Below are 21971 nucleotides of genomic sequence, written 5' to 3'. Positions count from 1 at the left end.
AATAAAAAAATAAAATTAATAATATTTGTATAACCTTATATGTTCACTAACAAATTCCTAAATACCTTTGGCCTCGGCTTAGAACTCACCGTTGGGGTATGTTGTCCGTAAGCTGTCTTGGGAAAGCACACAACTTCCTCGGCTCAGAAGATTTTCTACTTTCCTCATCACGCGATTTCGGGGCGTCAACGTTGTATGGAGAATCACGAAGAGTTCGGAAGGTCATCCCTCTTCGCGGAACCGGGTCGGATGAGAGGACACGAGAGGCAGTATGAAAATTAATGTCAAGTTGGAATGTTTGGGCCTTGGTTCGCTGCGAAGGCGTTTAATTGAACGGGCTCCAAGTCTTTCAAAATCGCGTGGAGGGGACGTCGGCGTGATGAACGAGGGTTCAAAATCGGAGGACGAACACATACTAAAGCGGGGTTTACCCGGAGGTTGATGCAACTCGACTGGAAAACCCTCGAGATCCTTTGCAGCAACCTTCGTGAGGTGGATAGTAGGCCTGGCGGCTAGTGGACGTTGAAAGCCTCACCAGAACAAACCTGTTTGAAACATGCACGCGTTTAGCATCATGACAAGGGAAGCAATGAAAATTCCCCTTTTACAGTCAGTAAAGTAGTCTGTCGGAGGAAGCGGGGCGGGGTGATTTGGGATATTCCAACAGGTGCATTACCTCTCCCTCTGACGTGAGCGGTCCGGAGGTGTCAAGGCGACTATAAGAAGAAGTTAGACCAGACCTCGGGGAAAGCCAGACACGTATTGGTTCTTGGGGTTTTGCATTTGGAAGAATAGCGACCATTTCATTTGGGGCAGTGAGGTGCCGACCCAGTTTGCAAAAAAAAAACCTTTTTCTCGTCATTCAATCCGTTCCCATCTCCTTTTCTCTCGTTTCCACTTCCATCCGCAACACCCAAAGTTTACTAACCACAGCTAAATCCATTTATCTAGTTTCAGTACATCGTTACAGAGGTCGACGAGAGAGTCCCAGTACTTATGCGGAAACAACACACTATTCAACGAAGGGTTTAATAGCCCGTACACAGGAGGGGGGGGGGGTACGGTTCTATGTCACAATCTAGAATTTATAAACACAGGGGCATTAGAAATGGCGGGGATACAAGGCAATTGTAAAGATATGATAGAAACTACTAGGTCAATTAGCAATAGGGTCCAGTATTCGAAAGTTAGGTGAGACACGTACTCGTTTCTTGTAGTACTCGCTGAGGGTCGATGGACGTTTTTCCCCACACTTTGGCTAAAAAGAACCGGGAGTTACCATGGAAAGGAGACATTAAATACCTACCACCCCATAACGGTGGGCTTCGAATTAACAAATCACACAACGTGAAGTTAAGGGATTTATTGTAGATCAACCCCACAGCGAAGGCCTTATTTTACTGTGTCCAATATCGCAGGGGCGGGGGATGTTCAGAGTTAGCTAGGCTCAGCACGATATCATTTTGCAAAAGCGAACTGAACGCTGGGGATAAAGAGGTATAAAAACCTCATTCAAGCGAGTTAGGACAATTAGGAGGCCGAGTCAACACACAATTGAGGAAATAATTAAAGTAAATAGACAATAATTAAAGTAAATATTAATACGATAATTAAGTAGATAATAATAATAATAAGTAACATAATAATAAATAACCAAAAGTTATTTTAGAAGTAAATAAGTGCATGCGCAGTAAGTAAATGAGGATTGTATCGAAACAGAGCTTCCACAAGGAATTATGATAAAAGCGACAACATGGGTGATCCAAAATCATCATTCTCAGCTAGTACGGAGATTTTGACCATTTTCTTGAATGAATTTAACGTAGGTACCTATAGTTTTTATATTTTCTCCAAGCATATTATATAGCAACGGAGCTTTATATGAAAAACTCCTTTGTCCGAAGGATGTTCTGGTATACACCGGCTGATACATTAAAGAAGAACCCATTCTAGTGCTGCGCACTTGTTGAGATCTTTTGGCAGTAATAGTGTTGTTGAAAAATTTACAGAGAGCCTGTATTATGTACAACTGCCTTATTGTCATAATTTTGCTTTCACTATATAATAACTTTGATGGATACATAAAATTTCTCTTATACATTATTTTTAAAATTAATTTTTGCGCAACATTCAAAGGCTCTAAGGTAGTCTTGTTACAAGAACCCCAACAGACAACATTATATGAAAGCATTGATTGAACTAGAGCATAATATACAGTTTTTAATGTAACTTTGTCCAATATGTTTCTTAGATTTTTGAAAATGTATGCTAGCCTTCTTATTTTGTTTCTTAATGTAGTAATGTGATTGTTCCATTTTAAATTTTTATCAATAATTAAACCCAGGTATTTGATGTTGTCTACTCTTTCCAAAGATTGACAGTTACACTCCTGCACACAACAATGTATTTTTAATGAACGTTCCAAAGATGGTTGATTTACAGAGGAAATGCTAAAAGTAATATATTTAGTTTTGTTCATGTTTAAGGTTAACAAGTTTTGATCAAGCCAATTTTTGACTGCCCTTAATCCTGCCTCGCACTTAGCATACGTTTCGTTCCACGTGTCAGCAGCAAACACCAAGACAGTGTCATCTGCAAATACAATTGAAGATCCAGAAAATTTCAGTTTACAGAGGTCGTTAATATATAACAAAAATAGAATTGGACCCAGAACACTACCTTGAGGAACACCATATACAATTGATTTATTTGAGCTAATGTGATGATTAATTATTACTCTCTGTGTTCTATTTTCAAGATATGATCTGAACCAATCTAAAGATTTATTAACAATACCCATTGAACTGAGTTTTTTTAAGAGTAAACCGTGGGATACGGTATCAAATGCCTTCGACAAGTCTAAAAAGACGGCCATTGCTTTATTGCCAGTATCAAGAGCTTCTACGACTGTGGTAATCATTTTTAATGCAGCATCACTTGTTCCCATGTTCTCTCGGAAGCCAAATTGATTATCTGAGAGAATTTCATATCTTTTTACATAAGACATCAACCTAATTTTAGCTAATTTCTCTATTATTTTTGATAACGTATTTAGCAAGGAGATAGGTCGATAGTTATTTACATCTTTGTTATCTCCTCCTTTAAATAAAGGAATAACTTTGGAATTTTTGCAATGATTAGGGAACAAGCCATTCTCAAAACTAACATTTACAATGTGTGTAATAGGTATTACTAGTTCAGAAGCATTTTGTTTGTAGACCATTGCACTTATATTGTCATTTCCACTCGAAAAACCTGATTTTAGCTCATTAATCACATTTAAAACTTCATTACAATTCGTTGGTTTGAATTCAAAGCAGGCATTTTGCATAGATTGTGTTGGATTATAATTTTTTACTAAAGATTCTTCACTGGTGTTATTTGCACTACACAAAAGATTAGCAAAATTTTGACCTATATCACTAAAAAAATTATTCACATGGTTAGTAATGACTGTTGGATTATCATTTATGGATACAATGTTATTATTTACTTTCAGTTTATTTATGGGCACTGATTCCTTTTGCAAATCCAATGCTTGTTTTATTATTTTCCATTCTTGCTTTATGTTTCCTTTTACCTCGTGAAGCTTCCCTTTATAATATGTCTGTTTGGTCGTTTTTATAATTTTAGAACACCAATTTCTGTATCTTTTATAATATGCAAACAGTTCGATATTATTTGGTTCTTTACAACAACTCTTGTGTAATTTGTCACGTTTAATGAGGCAGTTAACAATTCCAGAAGTTATCCATGGTTTCAAGTGCTTTTTATTACAATGGATTCTCTTAGTATATGAGCAATTTCCAATATGTAATTTTAGACGTCTTATGAAATTATCAGCTGCAGTATTGACATCACTGGTGGATAAGACTGTATCCCATGTTTCCTCTTTCAGTGTCGAATTTAGTAGGTCATTATCCACAGTTAGTCTAAGCTTTACGTCTATTTTTTTTGATTTTGTTACTCTGGATTTAGGATATTTCAATAATTCAATTCAATTCAATTTGTTTATTAATTTCAAAAACATTACAAAATTGTTAATTTTAAAGCGTTTTTAAAATAATTTTTATAATAAGAATTAAAAGATTAATATTTACAGTGTGTATATCAACTATACCAGTGATAATAAAGCTTGCCTTTTAAAGGAAGCTTCATCGATGGCAAACATGTCGATATCCGAATTGATTCTGTTCAACAGCAAGATTGCTCTCCCCACAGGCATGACCATTGGCAAGTTAGTTCTGCAGGCTGGGAGATAAAATAGTCTATGTTGTCGGTGACGTAGATAACCATCGGGAACATAGAAATGAATGTTCTCCATGATGACCGAGTTTTCAAACCATCCACGAATCAGTCTAAAGAAATGTGTAGCAATGCGCACATCTCTCCTGACCCGTAGATAGTTCATTCCGAGCATACCCAAAAGAAAGTCAGTGGGATAGAGCCACGGGTAGTAGCCATACTCCCTCATGTAGAGAAATCTCAAGAATTTCTTCTGAACTCTCTCCAACATGAGAGAATACTTAACCTGGTGTGGACTCCAAATCACCGACCCACTTTCAAGTCTACTCCTTACTAAGGAATTAAATAAAACTATAAGCACCCGGTTATCTCTGAAATTCCTTGCAGTGCGTAGAACAAAGCCCAGAATTCTAAGTGAAGTGCTACATGCCGCCTCAATATGAGCATGAAATGTCAGTCTACTATCAAACATGATTCCAAGATCCTTCATTGTCGAGACACGTTTTAAACTTCGGGCGTCCATTTTATACCGGTAATACCAGGTATGACTCGCCCTAGTGAATGACAAAATTAAACATTTAGAAACATTAAACTCAATCCGATTTATTTTACTCCATTCAACAATTCTATTAATGTCTGACTGGAGTTGATTGCAGTCTTCTAAATTTAGTATTTCTAAGAAAAGTTTCAAGTCATCAGCAAAGAGAAGAAACCTAGAATGCAGAATTACTTCTGAAATATCGTTTATAAATATGGAAAAGAGGAGTGGGCCTAAATTACTGCCTTGGGGTACCCCCGATCGTACAAAGAAATGGTTGGATTGGAATAGTCCATGAGACACAAACTGTTTCCTGTCTGCAAGATAGCTAGCAAAAAAAGTAAGTAGTCTTATGGAGAATCCTATTGTAGCCAGTTTATTGAGTAAAACGTCGTGATTTACAGTATCGAAGGCCTTTGAAAAATCATTGTATGAACAATCTACTTGATGGCCTTTGTCTAATGATTTAGATACGTAATCCGTAAACACCAATAGGTTGGTTTCTGTCGATCGACCTTTTCTAAATCCATGTTGTTCAGAAATTAGAAACGGTTCAACTTGTGGTAGTGCGAATTTATGAAGAATCGATTCGAACAATTTAGCCGGTGCAGATAGTATTGCTACCGGTCTGTAATTTTCCACAGAAATCTTTATGCCGCTTTTATAAATCGGACAAATTTTTGATATTTTCCACAAATCAGGAAATACACCAGTTTCTAGGGAAAGGTTAAATAAGAAGCTTAGTGGCAGTTTTAAAAACTCGGCACAACCTTTTAAGAAGAATACCGGAAGAAAATCTGGACCAAGTGAATGTGTATTTTTCAGTTTCCGAATTGAAGATTCTATATCCGATTCATCAATTTGACCAATATCGATATTTTGGGCTCCCTTTACATTCAACTTTGCAGCGGTATTGATATTTAGAAATGGAGACTCATTACTATACACGGATTGGAAGTGTGTTGCAAATGCGTTAGCTACATCCACTCCTCGAACTTCCCGATCACGATGCATCATGGTGTCTTGAATACCACCATCTTTACGTAGTGATTTGACGTAGTCCCAGAACATCTTTGGATCATGTTTGATATCGTGTTCAATGGAATTTATATATGATTGGAAAGCAGTTTGAATGTTGCGCCTGACCACGGCTCTATGCGCACTGAACAGATCATAGTCACATCGACAGCCAGAAGCCTTCCACTTTTTATGGAGAGCATGTTTCACTTTAATGCTCGCGATGGTATCTCGACAGAACCATTTCGGATATCGACGACCACCTCTACTGGGAGGTTTTCTGGGAAAACAGGCATCAAAAATACTATAAATACTAGCATAAAAATGGTGTACAGCCTCATTTATAGTGCAATAATTATAAAGTTCTTGCCAATCTAATTGGCTTATCATATTATATAACTTATCAACATCACCTCGTTCAAAATTCCATCCACAAAAAGCACGCTTGTCATTTTTAGGAATTGTTGTAGCCTTGATGTTGTTTTTGCATGAAAAAATAAATTCTAATGCGGGATGATGTTGATCTTAGGTTAAAAGAGGAGAAGTGCTATGAATAACATGTATGGCTGTATTGCAATAAATTAAATCTAACACTCTTGAATTTATATTTAGAATGTTATTGAATTGGGAGAGACCGAAAACGGCGCATAAAAAATTCAGGTCGTTTTCAATATCCTTGCTACCTCTTGATGAGTGTAGGTTGAAATCTCCTAGCACAATTACATTTTTTCCACCAATAACATCTACATTTTGATGTATTTTGTTGAAAAACAACTGATATGTGTCAAAGTTTGACGCAGGTGGAAAGTACACAATACATACATAAGTTACACACGAATTAAATGTAATTTTAACCCATAAGTCCTCGTTGACAGTTTCCAGAGCAGGTAAGTGCTCTGCCTTAATAAGGCCATTCTCGCTCTTCGCGGCTAATAGACAGCCTCCTCCCTGCCTACGGCCACTACCACAATCTCTGTCTTTTCTAAATACTATGAAACTGTCATCAAAGAGCTCTGGGTTGAACACACTTGAGTTTAGCCACGTCTCAGTGAGTCCAATTATGTCATAATTGTTTGCCAAAACATTAGAAAAAAATGAAGCGCATTTACTTTTCATTCCTCGAACGTTTTGGTAAAAAAAATGTAAATTATTTGTATGTCAACTGGGTTTGAAACCAGGAAGCCGCGGGGTATTCACTTTATTTTCCCATTCTTTCAAATACGAATATTTGGGCCAATTTTCCGGTTTGAGTACCTCACTTTTAATGGACATAGGAATGCCTATCTTAAATGAGGCGTATTCTCCTTTAGATTTTATTTTATTCACTTTAAATGAGGCGGTACTCACAATAGATTGTAAATATGCAGATAAATCACTACTCGAAGTATCAGGATGTAACGGGTACAGGTGGAAGTACGAATGGGTGCTTTCATCCTTTAGATTTCCTCTTATAGTAGCAGGCCGTTTCTTGCGACCAACAACAGTCCAGGGTTGGTCACAATTAGCCGGAGATTCCGTCGAGCATGATGGCCCTGCCGAGGTCTGCATGCTCGAGGGCTGCGTCTCCTTAGTTGGTTCGTGGCCATCAGAAGTTCCAACAGATGTTCCTGCCAAAGATGTAACTGTTTCAGGTTGCTGGCTGTCCTTTAGGCAGGTAGGAATCCTTGCCCTTTTCTCCTTACTCTTTGTGCCAATATGGAGTTCGGTCGAATTCGATCCCTTAACTTGCGAGCGGGTGACTCTGCCAGACGGTTTATTTATGGCAGGTGCGGCGGGTACATTTACAACTCGTTGATTTTCATCAACAATAGTGGATAGTAGTAGGTCTCGCATGCCGGACGGGCCGGGCGTGGGGGACACGAGAGGTGCGAGGGGCAGGAGAGGCACGGGCAGCGGCAGCGTAACGCGTGCATTGCTAGGCGGGAGTTCGTTGTTGGGCCGAGGGGGGCGCGGGGTTTCGGCGGTGGACGCACCTTCGGGTGCGGTGGGCGGACCCTTTGCGCAATCGTTCAATTTCGGAATTTCCGAAGACGAATCACTGACACTTTGTGCACTGTCATTGCAAACTGAGTTTGAAACACTTTTTTCAAGACTAATTATACGCCGTAATACGTCTTTAATGAGGACTGTCTGCTCGGTGATGATATTCATCAAATCACGGAGCGTTAGATCTGCCATTCTAGAACACTCTTACGTCTAAAATAGCTGGCAAAAATATTTTTAAATTCGCACGGAAAAAAAACACGTCCGTACAGATCTGAATATTGTTACTCAAATAAATAATGTAGCAAAATGGTCTGTAATAATAATAATAATAATTGGATAATTTGTATAGCGCCGTTTTTGTGAAAAATCACCTCAAAGGCGCTGTACAATTTATTTCCTTGGATCTACATTTGTTATTTAGACCAACTGTGCCAGCACGAGGTTCGTCATCCGTTCAGGCATGTGTCTGCCGCCAATATAGCGCTGACATGCGTCTGCTGCCAATAAATAGCGCTGACACAACATCCTCACATAGACAACAAACCTTGGCAGCACGCACCGCTGTAACGCTCGACGAAGACAGAAGATGGAGACTCTGCTGCAAGAATAGAATAGGTAGCGAAGGAACTGTACCAGCTGCTGCAGCGAGAGAGACTACCCCGTCCACCAACTGTGCCAGCACGAGGCTCGTCATCCGTTCAGGCATGTGTCCGCCGCTAATATAGCGCTGACATGTGTCTGCTGCCAATAAAGAGCGCCGACACAACATCCTCACATAGATAACAGACCTTGGCAGCACCGCTGTGCAAAATCACCTCATCCTAGTCTACCTTAGTCACTCCAGTCACCCCCCAGCCATTCATGCCACCTAGTGAATCCTCTCGACCCTTTCAGACTCCTTCCTAGCTCCAATACCTAAATAAAATCCAGCAAAAAAAAAAAAAAAAAAACAATTCTTTCTATTGTCGTGATCCGACGATTCACACCTCTGTCTCAGACCCTTAGGGCTCGCTTATCGCAGGCTATAAGTAAAATCTTGAACCAAAGTCAAAGTGAAGTTTATGTGTGTCATCTGTAACAAAATACATAAACAAAAACAGAAAATAAAAACAAAAACAAAAACTTTAAACAAAATATGTCTTATCTGTCCTCCAGGCGACATCCTCGGTTGCAGAGGTCCCGTAAATCCCGACACCACTTGACACTTGAGGGGTCAGGTATAAAATCTTCGACTGCATTGAGAGTCTAATAATACTGTTCTAGCTTCACTTTCAAAATATAATCGGTTTAAAATGCTATAATAATTGCAAATTCCGGCTAAACGGTAGAAGTTACGCGCATTTCGTGAAATAAGAAGGTAAGCACTATATAAAACACGGATGCTGAACATTTTTCAACGATCTCTTAACAAGGGAAACCTTCTGAAAGGATTAAACAAACCGGAGCGGTTAAAACACGTCCGCTCTCTGTGCAAAACTGGTAATACTGGTCCTGAATACAGCACTCTGAGGATCGTCTTTTGACTTAACCATAATGTGATCAATACAACTCTCAGTACTTGATGTTACTCTAGTCGGTGAAATAATTAATGGTTTTAGACCGTGGTAAATCAAAAATGAAAGATATTGTTCACTTTTTATGCTGTTCATATCCAGAATATTTATATTTATATCACCACATAAAATCACTTCATGGTTATGTGTTGATACAGAACGTAGTAAGTCATTTAGGTGGTCAAGAAAGGTATCAATGTGTGCTTGAGAAGGAGATCTATAAACTGCTAAAACACATACATTATAAGGTAGTTGTAATTTAAGACAGTTGGCATGTGGAATAGTTATTTCTTCAACAGAAACTATGACATCATTCCGAGTGTAAACGACAACTCCATCATTTTGTAAATAATTTTTTTTGGTGCTATGTGATGAATATCCAGTAATACTTGGGATATAGATTGAATCTTTCAACCAAGCCTCACTAAAAACGATAATGCCAAATCTATGTTGTATTGCGTCGAGAACAGCTATAGTATCATCGAAATTTTTTTTTATGCATCTTATATTCATACAATATATAGAGAGAGCAGAATGGTTAAGAAATTCATTACATACTGATGGGTCATCTATGTATGTTGATATTGATTTCCTTGTCGTCATTTAGTTCTTCATCCAATATAGAATCCATATTAATACTTTTTTATACATGTTGCTGTTGGTGGTGTGACTCATAAAACAAAAGCAAATAATATGCGATGTAATTAATAATAATAATAAGAATAATAATGGGTGTATATTAATTTGAGCCCGTGAAAACTTGTCGAAAATGTAGGTATATCCCGTGAAGGTACAAACGAAGGAAATTATGTTTACATAATTATCAATCTTAAAGTAAATATTTATAATAAAGTTAATAATAGCAATAAAAGTGGTTATAGAGTGGTAGTAGATCTTTTGGTGGTAATAGATTGGTAAGATAAATAAGTTAGCATCAAGAACGCAACTAAAATGACAAATACATTCAATAACATTAGAAATACACAGAATGTGACTAAAATAGTGCGCAGGTATTTGCAATGATTTTATGATATTAACAAAACAACAATTATTAAATGATATTAACAAAAAAATATAGCTCAGAGCATGGAGCGTACTTAAGTTGTAAAGATGTTGCAAAGAATATGTTGACATAAAATAAATACATACAAAAACATTTGAAATACACAGCGATGTGGCCAAAATAGTGCGTAGGTATTTGCAATGAAAAATTTTTTTTTCAGGTATATGCACAGTTGTTATTTGTATGTTATTACCTAATGACAAATTATATGTGATAACAACAGCTAAGGGTGGTAGGTAAATATAGAATACATCACATTGCTCATTCATTATCCTATTGAAAATTATGAAATGAGTCTTAAATGAACAAGTAATGAATTTCATAATTACCGACTTATTATTCTTAATCAGAGCACGGTGAGTACTCAATCTGTAAATATGTAGGTGCGACGGGTGTGTTGCAATAGAAAAAGAAGTTACAATTACCTGCGAACTATTCCAAAATCTGACCATAAAAGGAATATAGATATATTCATTTATTTTTTCCCAGATTTATATAGATTTACTAGAAGTATGAGGTAGCATGAGATCTTACTGATTGTGATAAAAATAAATGAGTATATAAATATTCTATAACAATATATTACAATATGAGAACATGAAATGATATCTTCATTAACAGCCATAATGACAGAGTGAAATAGAAGTCAGATAGATTGACTTTTTAAACGTTGCAGGTCATTGGCATTATTTATTGTTATGATTTTTGAGCTGTCAATTTTCTTCAGTAAGATACGTCCTGAAGATGTCCATGCATATTTAAAATTATTTTCTCTGGCGAATCGTTTAGTTTGTCCTAGGAGGAATTTTGCTTTTTGTGTTAAGTGATCCGATATATATATTCGTTGGGCATCTTGCGATACTCCTAGATCGTATGTATTTAATTTATTTGTGCTGGGAGTTGTGGCCTTTGTGTATGTTTTTATTTTGCATAAGAAATTATCTCGATCTAGTGTGTTATTAAAGGTCGCAATGATTGATCTGGGATTTTTTTCAGCAATTTTAGGCCCCATTCTATAGATTTTTTTTATTACCGAGTTCACATTTCCTGGAGAATCCTCAAAGTTGATAATTTTTGTTATTTTATTGAGAATTTCTAAATAGTTATTAGAGATGGATTCTGGAATGCCTCTTATTTCAATATTACATATTTGAGACATATATTCTAGTCTGTCGATTTTGACGTCTTGTTGTGAGATTGTATTAGTTAAAATGTTGTTTTGGTTTTTTAATTCGATTAGATCAGCATTATCTTTAACCTGTAATTTTTCCATAGAAGTCACACGCTTTTTTAGATCTTCCTGTTGATCCGCCATGAATTGGAATGACTTTAGTAGATCATTGTTTTGTTTTAATATTTCTTCATATTTGTGATCATAGATGCTTAGTTTATTGTCTACAAAAGAAATCATTGTTGTTTTAAATTTTTCAAGTTCCTTCAAGAATATTTCCAATGTTAACGGCTGATTAGAGCCATCTGTGAATGATGAAGCTAGATTTTCACTGGTTATTGTAGGTGTGGTTGTAAGCTTCGCTGTTTGTGCAATTCGTTTTTGATTTTTGGCAACAGGTGTCAGGTCTTGATTGAGTTCATTCATGTTATTATCGATAAGTTTCTGTTTAGTTGATTTCGGAATTTTAATGCACTTCTTACATTTCCATTGTTGCGATTGAGATTGATTTTTTGCACCTCGGCGAGAAGTTTCCACTATATCCGCACACAAAATGTGATATCCATCTTCACATACAGAACATGCTATAAAGTCGGCCGGAACTTCAATGTTTTTTTCGCATGAAGTACATTGAGTATTCATTCTAAATTCGCTGAGCGTGAAATTCACACTAAAAGAGCACTATTGAATAATTGTTTCCTTTAAGGATGGATAACTTTGCTACACTTGAGATCTTCACTCTTTGATATTCAAGAACTATGGCACCGATTTTTGAGTTTATGACACAAGCTCTCGAGGAAAAACAAAAAACTCTTTTTGGTGCAAAAAACACACTTTTTGTGAAAAGAAATACACTGCACAGTGCGCAATCTTCGATTTAGATGAATATATCAATAGTCTCAAGATCCGTATAACTGAATGTCTAGAAGCAATAACTCGTTGGATGTCTTCAAACAAGCTGAAGCTCAATCCATCTAAGACTGAGTTTCTCTGGGTAGCCACAAACAAACGTCAACATTTCATAGACAATTGACCTATGAGGTACTATTTCCGGCAGCGATATCATCCCAAAAACAACAGTCAAACTTCTCGGTGTCAATTTAGATTCAGACTTTTCGTTTAAAAGTCAAATAAATAAGACTGTAAGCACCGGTTTTTTTCACCTAAGACAACTCAAGTCTGTCCGAAGAAACCTTCCTTCAGAAGCATCAAAACTACTTATCAACTCTTACGTAGTCTCACGTCTCGATTACTGCAACGGCATTTATGCCAGCCTTCCAAAATATCAAATTGACAAACTTCAATCAGTGTTTGATGCAGCAGCACGGCTCATAACCGGGGTTTCAAAATATTCGCACATTTCAGAACACCTTCGTAACCTTCACTGGCTCAAGTGCCCTGAAAGAATCCAGTACAAACTGTGCTGGATGGTGTTTAAATCCATCAATGAAATGGCCCCACCCTACATCTCTGAACTATGCTTCCCGGAAAACACTGGTCTAAGGCAGTCAACGCTTAGATCAGCAACATCAGCAGCTGAAGGCAGACTGATAGAACCTATGCGAAAGCCAAATACTAAGTTTGGTGATCGCGCTTTCGGAGTATCTGGGCCGAAGGCTTGGAATAAACTCCCTCCGGAACTAAGATCCATAACAAGTCCAACAGAATTCAGGTCTAAACTGAAAACTTACCTTTTTAAGCTGTCGTACCCGTAAATCAAATATACCAATCCTAAGAGAAAGTCCAGTTATATTCAATTTTTCAATTACGTCCTAAATCCTGTATCTAAATTTCGCCAATAAACAATTAGATAATGTTAATTAAGTGTTAATCACAAGTGACCTACTAGGTAAGTATTGAATTCTATATTTTCTCCATAAATAGTTAAGTAATAACACTGTAGAAATGTATTATAAGTTTGTACAGCGCCCTTGAGGTGTTTTTGCACAAAAACGGCGCTATAAAAGTCATCCAGGTATTATTATTATTAATTACTGAAGGGTTTGGATGTTATTACGAGACCGGTTTGGACTACCGATCTCGTTTCGAATAAAGTGAATTTTGAATGCTTGCGGAAATTTACGAAGACATGGGTTGAAAGATGGTCGGTTTTGAGAGTCGAGGATTAGCTAATTCAGCACCCAGGTGTATATGCTCCTGAATCTTAGGTACACGCTATTCTTTACTCTTTTACCTTTACGCACTGATCTTCTTCAGTACAATGTTACCTTTATGCACTAATTATCTCTTCCTAACCTTATATGTACCAAATTGTTCCTTGCTATCCACCTTTTAGCCTGACCTCACCGATGCACCCAATCTACTGATCCCCGTCAACCCGTGTACCGGCCGTGAAGCAAACTGATCTCCGTTATACTACCTGTCTGACACAGCTATTTTCATAGCTAAGAAATTTATTTCTTATTTGATGCATCTTACAGGAGTCCTCGTCATCAGCTCATCCTCACCGATCACTAATTTTGGCAACATCTGTAATTTGGTCACACATCCATCGTTCGCTTTACTCATCTTGTTTTAAATTGTTTCCCTCCCAAAATCTTCTCCCTTCCTCCATCCACCTCGTTCCAATTAATCTTTCTTGTCTTTTTCTAATTGTAGGATTGACATATTAGTTCTTACACCAGTACGTAGAGTGAGAGTGTTCTTGCTCCAGATAAGACTGAACTGTTTGTTCTGTTTTGTCCTACTCCCCTTATGGGGGTCGATCTGAACCTCGTCCCCGCGCACTGACTACCGGGCTAACGCATAACGTGGAGTACAAATGGTTTTGCAAACTGCTGGTATTTCTCTCCGGGCCCTTCTCATCGTTTCGACAGTACTTGTTTGTTCAGCTCGTAATTTCTCTGCCAGCTTCATCGAAGCAAATTTTTTTTTCAGTTGTGATGTTTCGTCTTTTCTTGAGATGCGGTTATAATAGTTTCATTATCACATATTCTGGTAGTGACTCATTTGAACTTTCTTTAGTTTTATCTAAATATGGAAATTCATTACATAGGTATTTAGTATCTACGGCTACCACAAGCCAATATTTTTCCAAATTTGTGAGGCTTATTTGCTATATTGCTAGGAAATAGCTTTTCATCGCCCGTTAAATTTTCACCAGGAACGTAACACAGATTACAGTTTTCAATGAACTTGTTCCAAGTTGCCGATGCTAGTGCAAATTTATCAGTTGCCAGTCGTGAAGATCTCGTAATTCACAAATATTTAATAATTTTTTGAATCTGTTCTTACTTATAGTTTCTTTGAATATGAGGATTCCCCATAATGTCGACTATAAGTCTTTTAGAACTTTATTGTTTTCAACATATCGCTTCGCATAAGGTGTTGGGCCTGCAACTTCTCTGAGTACATTTTGTCAATTACGTCGTCCTTGCTGGCTGGAAGTACTCTGAGTATGTGATGTACAGTGTACACGTTCATTCTGTATCTCCAATTTCCGGAAGGTCTGTTACTCTTGCAGAAAAACGTCCTCCAAGTTGTGTAAATCTCCCTCCACGGCTTCCTCTTATTCTAACCCCTCGACCACGACGATTTGAAATCGGATTTCTAGGAAAAGATGTCGATGTCATCTGAAGATCTTCATGATCTTCATGTCCGATGAAAAAATGTTGGGCTCCAAAATAAAAACGGTGTCATCAATTTTACTGGCACGACATTCTTCATCTAACTGATCCTCTGCAATGTTTTGAAGTCTTGCTAGTTCTTCCACTATATCCGACTCGGTAAGATTTCTACGAGCATTCATATCGATATGATATTATGTTATATCGATTAGTAACATGTTTGGGGATAAAAGAACAAATGACAACGGGAACAGAATACTTGAAGTATGTTTAGAGTGGAACCTGTTTGTGTCCAATACTTTTTTCAATCATAAAGGTATCCACCAATATACGTGGGAAAGAGGAAATGAGAGGTCAATTATCGATTTTGTAGTAATTGACTCTAGGTTGAGAGCCGTTACCGAGGACACGAGAGTTTTCAGAGGGGCAGAGGTTGAAACTGACCACTTTCTGGTGGTGTCGAGAGTAAACCTCTTTCGCGGTTGGCGCTCTAAAGTGAAAACGGTACTAACTCCAACAAGAATCAAAATAGAAAAACTACAAAACGATAATGAGAGAAGTAAGTATGTGAATTGTGCAGAGATGAGATTGAATGAGAAAAAAATGGATGGTCTAAGCATAGACGAAACATGGAACCACATAAAAGTGAGTCTTTGTGAATCTGCTAGAGAGGTGTGTGGAATAAGTACGCAAGGTAGAAAGAAAGGTGATGCATGGTGGGATGATGATATTAAAGCACTGGTCTCAGAGAAGAAGAAAGCATGGTTATGTCTGATTGCGGCTGGCAGTGTTTCCAGCGAAGAGAAGGATCGAGCGAAAGAAGTATATAAGGAATGTAAGAAAAAAGTAAGAGTTGGAGTGAAAGAACGAAAGAAACGCCTGGAAGAGGAAGAAGGAATGAAAATGACAAACCATTTCCAAGAAAACATTAAGTTGTTTTGGAAGGAAGTCAAAAGGTCCCGGTGTGGCCCTGAAACCGGAAGCATGAAAGTAATAAAATCGAAAGATGGAAAAATGTTGACGAATGAGGAAAAAATAAAAGAGAGATGGATGAAGTATTTCGAGGAAGTCTTTGAAAGCGAAGTGAGTGACAGTGATTCTAGCGGCGAATCAGATATGAACGATGATGGACTGAATGTTACCGAAATTAGCATGGATGAGATAGAAAGATCAATTGAGTGTATGAAGAATGGTAAGGCTGTCGGTTTCGACAATATTGCTGCTGAATATTTTAAAGGAGGTAGCCGTATAATTCTCACATGGTTGTGCAATCTTTTTAACCAATGTTTAAAGGAAGGTTACACGCCTTTAGATTGGAGAAGGGCAGTGATCATGCCATTATACAAAGGTAAAGGGTCACGTATGGAATGTGGGAATCATAGGGCTATTAGCCTGCTAAGTTCAGTTGGCAAGCTGTATGGTAGAATTTTGATTGAAAGGGTAAGAAAGGAAACAAAGGATAAAATAAGGGATGTGCAAGGTGCTTTTATGAGTGGAAGGGGGTGCATGGACCAGATCTTCTCATTGCGTATGCTCACCGAGAAGTTTCTGGCAAAAAACCAGAAACTTTTCTGTGCCTTTGTAGATCTACAAAAAGCATACGACCGAGTCGACAGGAAAAAGCTATGGAAGGTGTTGTCCAAGTATGGAGTGAATGCGAATCTGACTCAGGCAATTGCGTCTCTATATGAGGGAAGCGTTGCATGTGTTAGGGTGAACGGTGGTTTTACGGGGTGGTTTGATATCACAAAAGGTGTTAAACAAGGCTGCGTAATGTCACCGTGGTTATTCAATCTTTACATGGATAATTGTATGCAAGAATTGAAAGATGTGGGATTGGGCGCGAATTTGAATAATCTAAAAGTATGTTGCCTGTTGTATGCTGATGATGCGGTGCTGATTGCTAATAGTATGGATGATCTGCAGTCTCTCGTGTCTAGGATGAACGAAGTATGCGTGAAGAATGAGTTAATGATGAATGTAAGTAAGTCTAAAGTAATGGTGTTTGAAAGAGAAAGTACGAAAACAGTGTGCAATATAGTTGTGAATGAGGAATACTTGGAGCAGGTGGATGAATTTGTGTATTTAGGAAGCATGTTTACGAGAGATGGGAAGGCTGACAGAGATATTGAAAGAAGAGTAAATGCAGGTAACTCCATTAATGGAGGACTGAACGCAGTTGGCGCTAACAAAAAATTGTCCAAAGAAGCGAAGTTAGCAGTCCACAATGGAGTGCTGGTACCTACCCTGATGTATGGAAGTGAGGCATGGAACTGGCAAAGAAAGGATGAAAGTAGATTGAATGCTGTTGAAATGAGATCCCTGAGGCGTATGTGTGGTAAAACCATGTATGATCGTGTGAGGAATGTGGATATCTGCAAAGAGTGCAAGGCTGATGTAAGCGTAATGAGTAAGATCAAGAAAGGGACGCTTAGATGGTTTGGGCATGTAGAGCGAATGAGCGAAGAAAGGAGTGTAAGGAGAATATACGATGCAAATGTGAATGGTAGCAGAAGTCGGGGACGCCCGAGGAAGACATGGCACGACCAAGTGAATCAGATACTTGAGTCGGGCCATGTCAAGAGTCAGAACAATAGAAGAGTATGTATGAGACGATGTATGAATGTGAATGAGGCAAGGAGTGTGTGCCAAGACCGAGTTGTTTGGCGGTCCGTCCTCTCTGCCTACCCCTGCGGGGAAACGGCGTGATGGTTAGTTAGTTAGTTAGTTAGTAAGGTGGAATGGGTATATTTTAAACTTGAATAAAGAATATCCTAAACAATCCCAGCTTAAAATGGCGCCAACGGTCACATTGACCGTGGCGGTCTTTGTAGGTATAAATCATCATATTTCGATAAATAAATAAGGTAGGTACCTGTTTTTTTTTCACCATGGTCGTTAAATCGTGAATTATGAAAAGTAAAAAAAAATCAGATCATTACCATAAATTTTAAGCAAAATATCGTCATATAACATCGTGAAACGGTCAAAATGACCGCTTCGGTCTTTCTAGTGTTAATATGTATTGAAATATTTAGACTAAGTTTGAGAGAGTTCGGCCGTAGATATTACGAAATAAAAGACATTGATAAAACGGCCAGACTCTCCTTAGCATAACTGGATAATAAGAATTTGTGTAAAATTAAATATAAGAAAATTAATTACGATTTCCCCTGAATATGTTGGGCCGGGGACCCCACACTGAATGAATGTATGTACTTTATAATAAAAACACATAAATTTGTTTTTGACCACGATAGTTTTATTTTCACTCTACCGGTTTCGGAAAATCCCTTCCTTCGTCAGGAGAATATTTAAAGGAGAATGTTTTAAATATTCTCCTGACGAAGGAAGGGATCTTCCGAAACCGGTAGAGTGAAAATAAAACTATCGTGGTCAAAAACAAATTTATGTGTTTTTATTATAAATTATGATGAGCCACAAAGTGAATGCTTTTTACAATTACGGAATGTATGTACAACTGATTGAAAAATAAAAATGCTAGAGAGGAGTGGTTAGGATCGATTAAAAGAGCATAAAGAGTAGAGTAGTTCTAAAGGTTGTGACCTCTGCTAATTAAATCTTAGCGGACGTCACAGCCCGCGTACCGTCAACAACCCGCGAATGAAGGCAGCGCGTCGACCCCGCCCTCTTCAAAGTCGGGAGAGGGGGATTGCGCAATAAATACGGCACGCCAGCCTTCAGCTCCCTCTCTCTCCCCCCCCCCCGCGCCCCTCAATATGCAATAGACGCTCTCACCAGAGCAACAGAACAGTTGCAAGCCTTCATGCAACAATTCCACCTAATGCTATCTAATACCCAAGCATTAATCACCTCACTAATGCAATAAAATCATCATTTATAGCACTCAATAGTCACTCAAACACAACAATGGCTTGTAATGTCTCGAACAACTCGCCAACCATTATTCATCAAAAGGATCCCAAAACGTCCGCCGAACCTACGTCTGTTCGGAGAAAATGTGCCATGGCGCATCGATGAAATACAAAAAGCCCAAACAAATCCTCAGGAAGGAATAAACTTATTGCAGTCAACTCCCGCAAAATTGACGACCACAAACTTGTAAATTAATAATTTATCTTGTAAAATCATGCCCATCATTATAAAGGAGCTAGAGCTTGTAAACCAAGCTAATTACTCTATTTGCCATTCTATCAAAGTCAAAGTCTCTCTGCCTTGGACCGCCACCAGCTACTCTACTCTGCTTTTCCTGACTGCTTCCCTCTGGATCTCAACTTGGATACTTCTTTGACTTGGCTCCCCCCTGGATTTCTGCCCCTGCCTACCTCCTCCCGCACCGAGGATAAAGCAGATTCCGGCCCCGAACTGAGCAAGGACAAAAGCAGATTCCCTTACCGACCGGAGCAAGAATAAAAGTAGATTCCTTTACCGACCCGAGCAAAGGTAAAGCAGATTTCTACCCGGACCTAGCGGCTAACTACGGACTGACCGGCCCCCTATTTTACAGTATGTGTAAAAGACCTAGCTGGTCGATTACAAGTTTAAAATTGTTTGAATTTATATAAGGTGTGGTTGTACGCAACTAATAGGTCCCATCATTATTATTCTTGTTCAATGTTATTCTTGGAAACAGTGAAAGCCCTGACAAGTGCCCAAGGTGATTTATTATTCCGTCCGCCGCCTTTTATTTCGGAACAATGCACCACTAACATAATCACCAGAAACAAGTGTACAAGGAGATGGACCTTCCGAGCGTCACAAGGTTTGTTATCTATGTGAGGATACTGTGTCAGCGCTTAATTAGCAGCAGACACATACCTGGACGGATGACGAACCTCGTGCTGGCACTGTTGGTGGCGCGGTGCACTCTTTCGCTGCAATAGCTGGTCCAGTTTCCTCACCACCTGGGATTCTTGCTGCAGAGTCTCCATCCTCTACCTTTGTCGAATGTCACAGCGGTGCTGCCAAGGTCTGGAATCCATGAGAGGACATTGTGTCAGCGCTCTATTAGCAGCAGACACATACCTGGAAGGATGACGAACCTCGTGCTGGCACTGTTGGTGGACGCGGTGGACTCTCTCGCTGCAGCAGCCGGTCCAGTTTCCTCACCACCTAGGATTCTTGCAGCAGACTCTCCATCTCCGTGTCACCTGTTTCTGTACTTCATTTTATTTAACTTAATTTCAATTTGTAATATTTATATTATTTTTTTTGTAATATCTGCATTAACTGTACAGCGCCCCTGAGGTGATATTTCGCAAAAGCGGCGCTATAAAAATCATCCAATAAATAAATAAATAAATAAATTATTATAATATCGTTTTACCTTATTGGGCTGTGTGTTGAGCGAGCGCCTCCGACTGTGCCCCTTGAAGAGGCTGTGCTGACTGGCCGAGTGCGGGGGCGGCGGCAGCGGGCGCGCGTGCTGGGCGGGGGCGGGGGCGGGGGCAGGCGTGGGCGGGGGTGAGGGCGGACACCCGCCCGTGTCGTACACGCCGGCCAGGAGGCGCAGGCGGTTTCCTGGGCAGATTCCCTGGAGGAAATAAGATTTAAATTTAGTTATAGGAATTGGTGAACAAAACATGCGTGAAGCTGGTTGATAATGTGTCGAAGGTTGAAACGGCTGTCACGAAACTATCAGCTTTGTGATATTTTTTAACTTGGTAAAACGCACCGATTTGAAGCTGCAAGTGATAGAGAAGGGGTGTTTAGACTGTTTAGTATCACATGCATCCTCATCAGATACCATTATCATTCTCTGATGATATTAGAAATACATTGAAAAACTTTCTGAAGTCTCTTCAATTGACTTAAATATGGTGTTTGAAAAGTACCCTCAAATGATGTATAAAGTGGTGCCGCAGGGCCGGCCCTATGCAGGCGCAATTGGAGCAGTCCGCTCAGGGCGCCAAAATGCCAGAGCGCTGATAATACCTAACACACAGCCCTTGAGATTATTTTTCATAAAACTGCGCTACACAAATCATCCAAATATGATTGATTATAGTGATCACCTATCTAAACATGTACTAGTTTTTGACAAGAGGCGACAAAATTGTATTCGCGCCAGGCGCGCCGTTTGGCTCAGGACCAGCTCTGAGTGCCGGTTCAGGATTATTTTATAACTTGAGCGAGAAAGAGAGACTATAATCCATCTTTAATTAAGCAATTTATTTTTAAAAAATACATGTTTAACACACATTAAAATATAGCTTTGTGAAAGTTCATATATTATCTACAATATCTTTGTTTGATAAACTTTTCGAATTCCGCCTCACGCAAACTATATAAATAGCTTTATTATTTTTCGGAATAACTTATTGAGTAAAACCTCAAATTATAATATTTAAATATTGAAGACAATATTAGTGATTTTTAAACGCAAATCTGAAACAGAAAAATCAGAAAAGGAAACGGTCACATCTGGGACTCGAACCCAGGACCCTTGTCTTTCCGGGACAATGCTCTACCAACTGCGCTAATGGGACCCTATCCTCATCGGTCACTTTTAAGGCCGAGTGTAGACCTGTCAAAATCAACTATTTTCGACACACAAGAACTCTGTTGTTCATTTCCAAAACAATATTTTTTCTAACTAGAATTTATTTTAAAAACGTTTGCCTGAAAACAGTAAGATGGCGGTAATGTAAATCTTCGTTATCATCGTTATAAAAGTTATGAATTTCAGTTACCAGATGGCACTATTTTTTTGTATTATTACGCATTGTAAAAAATATACCTACATTCCTCTTCCTAGCATCCCATGTTTGTATTGACATAAAAAAGATAGTGCTATGTATTTGTCTTTGAGAAAGGAATGAGGCAACCG

General features: G+C 38.6%; 1 protein-coding gene across 1 annotated transcript in view; it reads right to left on the bottom strand.

Moving 5' to 3' along the window:
* Positions 1-21971, bottom strand: part of LOC149409163 (breast cancer anti-estrogen resistance protein 1-like) — a 186713-nt gene that overhangs the window by 66012 nt on the left and 98730 nt on the right. Inside the window, exon 3 of the mRNA XM_089650089.1 lies at positions 20469-20675. Within this exon, the coding sequence (XP_089506215.1) occupies positions 20469-20675 (207 nt within the window). The remainder of the gene's footprint in view (positions 1-20468; positions 20676-21971) is intronic.

The sequence above is a fragment of the Hesperophylax consimilis genome, unplaced genomic scaffold (assembly GCF_061612785.1).
Source record: "Hesperophylax consimilis isolate HC1 unplaced genomic scaffold, BYU_Hcon_1.0 scaffold_34, whole genome shotgun sequence".
Classification (NCBI taxonomy): Eukaryota; Metazoa; Arthropoda; class Insecta; order Trichoptera; family Limnephilidae; genus Hesperophylax; species Hesperophylax consimilis.
The sequence above is the reverse complement of the archived record's forward strand: the minus strand, read 5'-3'. Positions and strand labels throughout refer to the sequence as shown.